Source organism: Miniopterus schreibersii, assembly GCF_964146895.1.
Source record: "Miniopterus schreibersii genome assembly, chromosome: 1".
Taxonomy (NCBI): domain Eukaryota; kingdom Metazoa; phylum Chordata; class Mammalia; order Chiroptera; family Miniopteridae; genus Miniopterus; species Miniopterus schreibersii.
This window is the reverse complement of record NC_138101.1, coordinates 78,566,538-78,578,774: the sequence shown is the minus strand read 5'-3', so window position 1 is coordinate 78,578,774 and position 12,237 is coordinate 78,566,538. Positions and strand designations below refer to the sequence as shown.

General features: G+C 43.8%; 1 protein-coding gene across 11 annotated transcripts in view; it reads right to left on the bottom strand.

Moving 5' to 3' along the window:
• Positions 1-12,237, bottom strand: part of CELF2 (CUGBP Elav-like family member 2) — a 789,880-nt gene that overhangs the window by 64,856 nt on the left and 712,787 nt on the right. For all 11 annotated transcript variants that reach the window (XM_081128230.1, XM_081128238.1, XM_081128228.1 and 8 more), the window contains 2 exons: positions 9,521-9,655; positions 1,221-1,300 (listed from right to left, as the gene is read on the bottom strand). In XM_081128230.1, the coding sequence (XP_080984356.1) occupies positions 1,221-1,300; positions 9,521-9,655 (215 nt within the window). The remainder of the gene's footprint in view (positions 1-1,220; positions 1,301-9,520; positions 9,656-12,237) is intronic.

Here is a 12,237-nt window from a genome sequence, read left to right as displayed (position 1 = left end):
CAATGCTGATATCAAAACTCAGAAAAGTACAGTAAACACTTAATGACAATGCCATGCACACTCTTTCCCCCACCTCCCACCCACCCTCTGGCTCACTGTAAAAAAGTTGCCCACAAAACATGACGCATAATGAGCACTTAGCTCCCAGCATGCTTTGGGAGATGCAGCATTGCAAAAAACAAACAAAACAAACAAACAAAAAATAAAACCCCCAAAAAATGGAGGCAAAAAGAAGCTCAAACAATCAATAAAGAAATTTTTGCTAATTAAATACCATTGAAAATATTTTTTTCCCCAAAAGATGAAAAACGTAACTCAGATAATGCCACACGGCCACCTGTGGAAAAATCACCCATACACAGAGATACAGTGTACATAATACAGCAGCACATGCACTCCCAAATGATCCTATCGGACAGCACAGAGTAAGTAACAGCATATCACTTTGGGAATGCTTTTGTGCAAAATTCTGAAAGGCCATGACCCAAATCACAGACTAAAAGTATAGAGCCATCTATCTGCATTGGCGGGCGAGCACCCACGCCAGCGTATTTATCTTCCCCTAAAGCCACTATCTCTCATTAGGAGACCAAATTTGAGCCTTTATGTTTCTGGGTTATTGTTCATTTTTTAGTAAGGAGACAAATCTAATTTTTCAGGGGACTCTCATCCATGAGCACTTTCACTGGTTAAAGGAAGTGGGAGAAGTGGTAACTTTCTCCAACATTCTTGATGCAAAAACACAATTCTGTTTCACTAAAGATGACTTGATCCCACATTTAAAAAACCCCCCCAAAAGAACCCTGTGAGTTAGCACAGGGCAAGTTGCAATTTGGAGTGGGGGTGGTTCACGTTCAATCTGTACCAACCCTGGGCTGAGGAGCAGGTGTGATCCTTTAGGTGCAGAATACTACTGGGCTTAAGCTGCATCATGACTTTCCATGGCAGGCCCTGGGCCGCTGCAACAAAAGGCTCAGAAAATAATGGAGAGCAGGTGGAAGGCTTTCCTACATCCATTTCAAGTCATTAGGGGAAAAATTCAGAGAGAGAAAGAGAGAGGGAGAGAGAGAGAGAGAGAATGAGTATGAATGAATGAAAAGAGAGATGGTGAAAGTTTAAATCTGTGATTGTCATGTGAACAATCCACACAGGAGAGAATTGCGTTACCATTCCCCATCATTTGCACAAAGAAAACAAAGAAAGGGCAGATGATACAGTACCTCCATGGTCTGAGACTGATGCATGGCTTTGATTGCATTCTGTGCCATTGCCCTTGTAGAAAATGTGACAAACGCACAGCCTGTGGGAAACAAGGGGACAGGGAGCAGGAAAGACAAAAAACAACAAGACAAAAGGGTTGGACGCTTGTTAAACCAACACGGTCTACGAGAACTGCCACAGGACGACACTGTTCTCAGTAGTACATAAAAATAAACAACTTCTCTCTTTGGTTTTATCGTATTTTGCTTTTTATGCACAGTGCTGACTTGCTAATCTGACCAAAGTAGAAAGATATCTGTTGATTAGTTTATTTTTTTTAAAATGGAGACAAGGAGAAGGAAGTTGGTTACTCTTTTTAGCCACGGGCTTGAAATTAGCAAGATCTAGTTAACATTTTCTAAAATAAAAAGTTGCTCTTTTACATTTTCTGCCTGGCTGATTATCTTTACTTAGGGCATCCACACATTAGGGCTCTGGATTTCAGATTTTAGCATCGATTTTTAAGCAGCAAATAAAAAAATTCTTACTCTAAGGGCAAATGAGCATAAAATTCCAAGAGCTCACAATGTCAGCAAATAAATATACCTAATCCCTTCTGGGTAGTTAAAAAGTATATATGTATAAATATACATTGATGCCATTCAAATGCAAACCAATATACCAAATCCTGCATAAACTACACATACTTATTAATTACGAACAAAAACAAATGCTCTATTATTCTAAGATTCAACAGTGCATATAAAGCAAAAAATTTTAAATTAGCTTTGAATTTTTCATTTGTGCAGAATCTTCATGACTTTTGGAAGTGGTGACTTTCTGATATGTATTAGCCATTTGACCTACAATCTAACATTCACAAGACAATGTACATTTCTCTGAATGTCTCCTGTGAGACCCATCGAACTTTTCACAGCTATCTTTTCTCATTCTGAAAAATAAATAGAATCTATAGTGCCTGCCCCTGCTCCTCTTAGCAGTGTTGGCCACCATGCAGGCCACTACTCCAACTACACGGCTCATTGCCCTTTTCACTAATAAAAACACTGCCTTTTGAAATTCACATTTTATTCATCATGCACCCTTGGGCTTCTAAGAGAAAAAGACTGTGAAATTAATGCAGATTCAGGCTGATTTTATAATAAAATCATAGCCCACTAAAAGCTGAGCTAAAACAACACAGACTTAGCTCACTTATGATCTCTAATGACTATAAAAGTGCATTGATTTTCAGCTTGTTTAGCCTTGCACAGTTTGAACTTAGGTATCAGAGAATAATTCAGTGTTCCACTCAATTTCCTCAAAACATTATTATTATTACTACTTAAAAGATTTCTAAATGAAGCAGATCTAAACACTGAGAGGCTAATGCCTGTTGTCATCTCAGAGTGAATGCAAGAAAGCGGAGTTTTGGCATCAACAAGGTGAGATGCTTGTCCCTGTTGCCAACGAGCCAAATAGAATGTCCTACATCTAAACAACCAGCGGACGGTTTGGTTTATGTAAATCCATTTGTGAGCCATAAATCATATTTCCTTCTTTTGCTCTGCCTGTGTACCTGGTGAGATTATCAAGTCAATACTGTACTAGCACCTTTTAATCAAACAGCAATGCCTGCCCATTAACCCCAAAGCACAGCAACATCCAGTCATAAAATAAGTCAATGCATTTTTGTTTGCATTACGCTGTAATTTTTAATACACAAAACTCGCAGTGCATAGGAGATTCATCTCACATTCCCCTCCCAGTTAAGTGGGCCTTCTGAAGCCTGAAGTAGAGCTATGAACGCTGAGCTGTTTCATATAGTTCTTGATTTAAACATGCCACCTGCACCTATCTTGGCTGCAGGTTCTGTCATCAATAAAGGCAGCTTGGCAACCTTCTCTAAGGCACCTAGATGATGTGTGCAATAGTGTGGGAGGCAGATGACAGCACCTCCCCTGGCTTCCGTATTGACACTCGGCTCTAAAATGATAGAGCTCCAAGTTTACCATCCATTTCAAAGTCCTACCTCTTCAAAAACATTGCCATTATTAACGGAGGAAATAACACTATGAGATTTTTCTTTTCCCATTTTTTTTTTTTTTTTAATCTTCAGAGTACAATGGAGGCAAAGGCAAATAATCTAATGGAGACGTATTTGAAACCATGCGAAGCCTGGACTAACTGCTTTGAATAGTCGAGAAGAATTGTGTCATTCACTTCATTTGCTCTTATTATCCAGGAACATGTGCCAAACTGACAGTTTCCAAATGGAGGTTAAGAATGCATAAAAAAACATACAAAATGTCAACAAAAATCAATAAGGCACAGTTCGTGCATTTACCACAATTTCGGAACAAGCAGAACTTTTGTAAATAACTTAGTGAGAGAAACACAGTAATCAACAGGTCTACAAAGAAAAGTATTAGCAATGAAACAATAAAATTATACCTCTATAATTTCAACCCCTTGCCCTTTCGTCTGTGAAACCTGCAATTAAAGCTCAAATGATGCTTCTAATTATACGATCCTCATTTCATCCAAAAAAAAAAAAAAAAAAATGATCTGACAAGTCTGATGACTTCTTTAACCTTTTTACTCCATTGGCAGTGTTGCAGTAGGAGACAAGTTGTCTCCTTAGGGGCTCTGTCAAGTTTTGTACTGTGTGCTGTGTTCAATTACTCAGGAGAGAAAACTACTGTGTCATTTATAAAGTGAGAGTGCATGTTGAAAAATCTCCTTCTCTATGCTCCTCTGGATGAAGTTAAGCAACTTCAGAACCAAATGTTTCATGGACTGGTAGCTTTTTAACGTTTGTAATTTCTCTAAAAGAGTAGGTCACGGTAGTGCTATGGTTAGATTTCAATATTCTTGTCAACACCACTGAAAACATTACAGTGGCTTTTTTGGATTAGGCCTCAAATCTGTGGCTTTTCACTAACATGAGCTCCTGCCACCAATATTGGCTGCTGGATCCTTCCACAAGCTAACTAGATGACTTTCCATTGAACAGAAATAACTTAGGTCATAATTGTCCCCTTCATCTTCTAAAAACGAACTCCGGGTGCAGCGGGTTTCAGGAGGTCCTGACAGGACAATGGCTCTGATCTTGTAGGGTCTACTTCTTAACTTTTCTGAACTGTTTTATGTGTTGTCTCAGCAGTCAGTTCCCAGGCCATTGACCAAAACTCAAGAGAAAGTAGATTGGGAAGAAAAGATACAGGTATCCAAACAATGAAGTTACATTTTGGGGGGGGGGGGGGTGTTAGATAAGATAGCCTGTATGTTACTGTCTTATAGCCTCCAAATATATAATAGCAAAAGGAAAGGAAAGAAAAAATTTCCATCTGTGAACGTGGCCAACCTTGCAATTATTTATTGTCTCCACTTTCAGAAAGTCGGAGGTTGCTGATAGAAATGAAAGGAGCTGAATTCCTCTTATTTCGGTGAGGTTGCCTTCTTGCTAAAACAGATAAATGATTGACTAGGAAAGGTTTCTCAAAGTAATTTTCTCCTACAGACAGGATCTAAAGGAAGCACATGGCCCTGTCAGAGAGGAGATTCTGAAACACATCTATTACACTTGTCATTTCAAATGAAAGGATATCTGAACTCAGGTGTTCTACCTTTTCTCTTGGCTGTGAGAGAATTTTTAGAGAACTAGATGAATTCTTGCTCTGCACACACAAAAAAATACAGGTGCTTTTAAAAGCATGCACAATGCCTGGGCCTCTTTGCTGCTACTTCTTTGAAGGAGACAGCAGCCTGCTATATTTCAACTAAAAAAAGTGTAATTTAAAATAACATGTGCAGCATGAAGATTTCAACCTATGGAAAACTTGTTTATAAATTCCCATCCAGTGGATAAAAGATCATCATGCAGCCAATTTTCCTCACTGTATCTTTTATTTATTTATTTTTTTAAGCAGTGGCAGGGGGTATTAAACATTATGTTATCAGCATAATAACACTGGAGCACAAAAATTAATGCTCTAATGAACCATTCCCAATGTTGGGTCCATTTGTTTAAAACTGGCACGAAGAGATCAATCATTCATGGCACCAGAGGGTGAGTGCAGACTAGGACTTAATAATTGGCAAAATCTCATCCTTAAAATGAGATTGGAAGATTGTATCCAGAGCGAGATGACAAGATACAGTTAATAATCCAGGGGGCATCTGATAAAAGTCCCTACATTTCTGAATGGTTAGGTACCGTGTGGGCAAGACTAAACCGGTGTGATCAAAACTGAGTCCCTCTCTGTGTACATGTTTTAAGAGTCAAAAGCCAAATCCTAACATCCCGATCAGATATAACAAAAACAAATGAGGACTTAATGGCTGAGTCCAGTCTGTGCTCGCCAACATCTCTGATAATATTGCCAATTCATGTGTCAGGAGTTTTGGCAGGAGAATGTTGGAACGCCATACACACAGCTGGAATATTCTTAAATCAGCAGAAAGTTACCTTAAATGGCAGTGTTGATTTGACTACAGTTTTTGGGTAAGAAACACGAAATAAATTCCTTCATTGTCTTTGAGTTACAAATATTCAGTTGCCATGATTTAGAAAACCCTGTAGACTGTACCCAAATAGTCTATCCTGACTGTGGGGTTATGGGTGAGAACAAACATGTATATTTTAGGAAATCAACATGCTAAGGTAACACTGTCACATAAACGCACTGGCTTGGAAGCCTCACGCTTCGATTCTGAGGCTAAGGCCTCTGGTGATTTGCCATGCGTGGGCTCCCTGCATGCTGCTTGCTCTCTCAATGAAGGCCATGCAGCAGGCCTGAGCGGTCAATCTGCCATTGCAGAAAGAGCCGAGTATCGTGAAGTGCTTAGAAGCATTTCAAACCAAACTTGCCAAATTAGAAAAGATGGCAGAATGGGTTAGTGCTTTAAGGGGGAAATGCATGTTCAGATGTGGGCACACTGCACAACTAACGTGGGGCAGAGTCCTGTTACTTGTTGAGTGGCCTCAGTATGCTCAGCAGGTGCCAGGTGCTGTCTGTGTACTGTCCTGACAATTTTCTGGGGGTGGGAGGTCTGTCTTGGAACATGGCACAGATTTGGGTGCTGGTGAGTAATGAGGGGACTTTTAAAATAGTCTTTCTTGCTAACAGGTAGATCAGGCTTTTTTTTTCTTCTTTATTTTTCCAGACAGCAATGCTACCTGAAAGTATAGTAGGGCTTGATAGGTACCAAGCTGTGGGTCTGGTGCCGTGAGGGGTGCTGAGTCAACAAGCCTGGAGAATCCTCAGCTTAATACCTATAAGGGAGAAATTTAAACCACTGATGTGACAGAGAAGAAATGACATTAGACACCTGTGGGGGAGCATCATCATTCCTGCAACTGAAAAGCAAAAAAAGAAAAGCGAACCGTCCAATAAAAACTTTTTTATTGACTAGTTTATACCCTGGCTTAGTTATTAGAAGGTACTTTTCAGAGCAGCCAAGCTTTCATTTAGCTTAATTTTTATTTTTGAAACAGCTGAGCCAGCAACAGGCACTGGGACCAGAGTGCTCAGCACCCTTTATCTGCGGTGCCACTAATGGGAGACACTTATTAATATTTGACTGAAAACTTCAATTTTTTAATGAAAGTAAAATAGTAGCATAAAAGAGAATTGTTCTTTTAACAAATACACTGATTCAGGAGTGGTCCCCTGTACCCAGGAGTCCCTGGGTCCTGCTAATTGAAAAACCTACCACTGTCTGCCTTTATATTTCAGAACAAATGGCTATAAATGAGTATTTTCTTTTTTTGCCATAGGGAATTCTCATCAGTTCACCAGAAATTACTTTTCTGTTAGAAAAAAAGGGCAGGAAGGAGGATTCTGCTCCGTACATGGAGCCAACATTAGCATAAAATATTGACAAGGGTCTTCCCTGACTTGTTTCAGAGACAGGCTGCTTGTGTGTCTGGTGCCCCTTAATGAACCAAATGGCTGATCAGATTGGCCAAATTCTCTCGTCAAGTCCTGTGTCCTGCTCTTTCCTATGAAAGTTGGGCTGCTTTAACATCTTATCTGCAGAAACAACTCTTGTCGCTCAGGGAGTGCTAGACACTGCAGGCACCAATGCCGTTCATTCCGTCCCCACTGGACAGGTGCTGAAGTGAGGGTGGGTCACTGGATAAACAGGCCCGGGCCAGCAGAGGCAGAATGGAAGTCATGCCTTCCTAACCCGTGGTCAAGGTCTCTACTAAACTAGATGGGCGGCCTGTGTGTGTGAAAAATCTCCCATGCTGCTGGCTGATGATGCACGATGAGACACACAGGGCACGTACTGTTACTGCTGCCATTTACAAATGGGGAAACTGAGGGAGAGAGAGAGAGAGGAAGATGAAATGACTGGTAACGTTTCATGTTGGGAGAAGTTCTGGGATGGGATGTGGGGGTCACTGACCCAAAGCCACCATGAATTTCACTGTAACTGAATGACCTGCCTTTCTGTTCCCGGTGCGTGAAAAGTACAATGAAATACAGAAGAGTGACTGAGAATAATGGCAGGCGAGAGCGGTGGTTCTAATTATGAAATTGGCAGCAGGAAGGGACTGGGAAAATGTTATCCTGCGCGTCCTACGTATTTTATCCTCTGTTTAGCCGCCCCGCCTTCTCCCTGGGTATTCTCTCTCCGGTTAGTCTGCCTGGGCGGGCATGTGTGTATCACGGCTGCAGGAGAACCACATGCCCGAATAGGACTAGAGGCTCCCATGGCGTGAATCTGCTAGGACGGCATGGAGGCGACTAGGACGGAAATCCCAGTGTCCTTATGCTGGCAGGTTGGACAGGAGCCAGAGGTTGTGTGGGTCACCAGCATGAAACACTATTTTGGGTGACACTGGTAATGGCACAGGTGGCAAGTTACAGATGGGCGGAGGCATGGGGTCTGCTGTTTAGGGATCTCCCTTGATATCACGTGTTGTTTAGTTTTTAGAGAACCACATCTCTTCAGTGAGGGTTACATAACAAGGGTTTCAGAACTGTTGAGAGGATGCATGTGATCTCTGTGCCTCCTCCCTTTGCTTTTTTTTTTTTTTTTTTTTTACCACCTGCAGAAGAAAATACAGGGATGGTGAGCTCGAGGCTGGTTCTCCACCTCCTAGTTTTCCTCCAACTCCCTCCACCTGGGGAAGTGGAGGTGGGTGTAGGCGGAACACTTTTGTTCTCTGTGCCTGTGAATCTGGCAGCTGACATCATGAAGCGTTATGTCTAAAAGTCAAAAGAACAAATGTTCCCTGCACGTGGTGCCTACTTTAAGTAAAACTCGGGAGACGGGTGGAGATTGGTGCCTTGATACTTAATGCCCAGCCTTTCTTTCCATGAGTGGTTGGGGATGGCCGTGCTGTCCCAGAACCAGAGACTGGGAATGAAAGGGTGTTTCTAATTAGCCCCATGGAACTCTCGGTGATAACTACACTAACGGGATGGGATCCTTTCAGTGTTGCAAAAATACGGACTTCTTAGAACTGACAAGTGTATTCTACATAACTTGCTTTCAGTTGGGCCTCGCCGGGCTGATCAGGAAGCTGCAGCTAGAGGAGTGTTAACACCCAGTGACAGCCCTTCTGAGTGGTTTAAAAAGGGGGCGTGTGGCCTTGTCACGGGGACGGCAAACATGGAAAGAGAACAGTTGTTTCCAGCTGCTTTGTATAACCGCTTGCAAAAATACTGGTTTCACCCGTGCTCAAGATGCAGCCTTTGCTTCTAACCACAGTGATGAAGAGGAAGCCTGCAAGCTTCTGGATGGAGTCACTTCTCTGTCACTAACGGACTCCCTGCGTTCTGGGCTCCAGGAGTCTTGAAATAGAGCCCTGATGCCCCACGATGGGCCCAGTTACTCTGAGTCCCTATCTGCTCTGCTCTGTGTGGCAGTGTGGACATTTTTCCTTGGTTTACATCACTGTCAAGGGGCCCACACCCTCCACATTTCTTTCAGCACAGCCAGAAAGCCAGAAACTAAGCTGAAAACAATAAGTGTTCCCGCTCCCCTTCCACATCTACTCTCCCCTCCCCCATATCTACTTCAATTTGAGATTGAAAAGGGATGTGCAACAACAGGGCAGCCTGCCGGCTTGCCGTCTGACAGTGATAACCTGAGCTAATATGTTGGCACAAGGACCTTCCCGACTTGAGAAGTAAAATGTGATCATCTCAGCTACGGTGAAAAGTTCAGCTGGATAACTGCATCACGCGGAATGTATTACAGGGTAACCCCTTGCTGCGTGCGGAGGCTACATCTGCCTGGACCGTGACACAGAGCTCCAATTAGCACCTAAGGAACGAGACTTGAGCGACAGCACACTCACCTCGACTCAGCCCGTCGGGGCCCCGGAGGATCCGGCACTCTTCTATCTGGCCAAACGGAGAGAACATCACCCTGATATCATTCTCGTTACATTTCTTCGAAACCATTCCTATGAACAATTTTCTGTCTTCCACGGCTAGGAAGTAAAAATAACGGATGAGCAAAGGCCACTGTCATCTTTCCATCAATGCTTCATGACCATGTCAAACCCGGTGCCGGTCACGTGAGCCTGCTAGTGGGTCCCCAGGTCACCTCTGCTCCCCCACTTCGCCCCTCCTGAACACCGCACCCTCTGAGAGCTTGCTCTAATAAAAAGCTTCATGGGACACAGAACACCAAGGAGTTCTTTTCCCCATTAGAAAACGAATGGCAATGTGTTTACCAAAATGTTAAAGTTCCATGTAGTTGCTAAACACTATCATTCCACAGATATTTTTAGAGACAGGTTTTTTGTTTTTTTTTTGGGTAGATGTTCTTTAACTTGAATGACAAGGAAAGAAAAAGGTCAGGAGAGGAAGACCAAAAGGAACAGATGTAGTGGGACAGTGAACAAAACTTATAACAAAGTGTTTGAGGGAAGAAGCCCTTCCCCTGATTTCACGTAGCCGGGTCCCCACAGATCCTGAGAAGAGTGGGAGATGAGAGACGCCCGTTTCTCTAGAAACCTAGTCAAAAACCCATGTCCTGAGCCTGGGCCCCGCAGCCCCAACCAGGACAGCACCTGTGGTCTGAATGTTAAATGCGAGAGGAAGGCTGCCCTAGCGAAGAGAAAGGGGCTGCAGTTACTTGAGAATTACTGCAGGGTGGCCTGCGTCCTGACCCCGTGCTCGGGTTACACCCGGGCCAAAAAAAGAACAAGGAGAGAATAGTTCTATTCCTCCCACTTGGAGGCAGGACTCTTGATGAACAGAAACGCACTTTGGATGTCACGACATCAATGAGCAAATTCTAACCTTGGAACCCGATGGGGGTGAAGATAAGGAGAGGTTTACCTCAGACGACCCAGGAGATTTCCCTCAAAGCCTACATGCCTATGCTCAGGACGACTGGCCTACATTCAGCCTCAAAGGCACCATTATAGTTCAGGACAGCACTGGGAGTCTTTTTTTAGGAGAGAGCCAGAGATTGTCCGAGAAGCCGTGCTGGTCTCCCAGGTCCCAGTGCAGTTCATTATTAGAACGCCGGGGCAGGCCAGCGGCTGCAGCAGGCCTCGGATCGCCCCGGCTCAGGGGAGGCTCCGCCAGACATCCCTGTGTGGAAACCGTCCTTTTAATGCTTTATAATCTTGTCATTGCTCTTTAATTGCTTTTGTTTCTCTTACCCTTTTCCTGGAGAGTAAGTGTCTCATTTTCATTGAACCCACAAGACTGTGCTAGACCTTCTGGGGCCAGGGCTTTGGGTACCTCAAACCCCATGGCCTCTGCCCTCTGGGCGCGGGGACAGAAGAGCTGTTTGTGCAGCAGTCATGAGGCACAGGGCGCTGACTCCCACGGGGGTGTCCAACAGAACCTGCAGGCGGGGATGGTTCTAGTGACGTCCATGCGGAAGCTGAAGCCACGTGTGGCTGCTGTGACTGAGGCACTGGATTTTTAATGTAATTTAGTATTAACCGATTTAAATTTAAAAAGTCACATGTGACTACTGTATCAGACAACGCAGTTCTGAGTGGCCTAAGGGAGACAGCTAAATGCTCCTGTCATAGAACCCCAGACTGGAAGTCAGAGACTTGAGAGATGTTTTGTCTAACTCTGCAAGAGATCCCGAAGCCTGGCAGGGGGAGGGGACTTGCCAAGGGTCATTCAGCAAGTGGGTGGCCTAATCTGGACCATGACCCAATATCCTACTGCTGTCCAGGCTTGTTTTCACTCTACTGTTTCCCGCAAGCCCAGAGAAGGCAGAGGGGGGTTAAACGGGAAAGCAATGCTGGGATTAGGAAACTCAGGTGCCAGTTCCAGCACAGCCATTAAACTGATGTGTGACCTTGGAGAACGAGCTGACCTCTGTGGACCTGTTTTGTCATCTATAAAATGAAGGCTTACATGTGATTCTTTTTCCATTTCTCTCTTTCTTAAATACTGGAGAGAAGTGGCCCCGCCACATGCTTTGGTTGACTGAAGCACATGGGGTGGCGGATGTCAGAGCCCAGAATCCTTCTGCTCAGCCTCTCTCCACACTTGTGGCTGTTCCTAAGACAATGCAGAGAAACACCAGGGCTCCAAGTAATATGGGTTGAAACCACAATTGCACAGTACTTGTCAGCCGTGAACTGTGCGCCCTAATTTTGAAGAAAGGCCTGATGGAAGGTGTGGAAGTTAGGCTGGCCTTCAAGAGGCACAGGCAGGGTCTGGATAGACTGGCAGTAGGATGGGGGGACGACATACTGACTGGCCAGGTACAGAATCAGGTATAAGTCGGGACTGCCTTTGGGGCAGGTGGAGGAAAGCAGCCAGGCTTCAGCACAATAAGCACCACTATTTGCTTCATCTGTAGAGAGGGGCTCAATGTACACGGAAAGTAACGGATGGTCCAAGGCCTCTGTCTGTGTTGAGATTCATCAAACAGGTATGGGCAATAGGGGTCATTGGCTGATTCCTGGAGGGAGGCCACTGGGGACCTGGCTTCTTGTATGTAGATAAAATCTTTTTAAATTTAAGTTCTTTTTTTCTCCCTTCAGAGTAAGCGAACTACCAATGATCTCCTGGGAACTAGTAAAAGTAC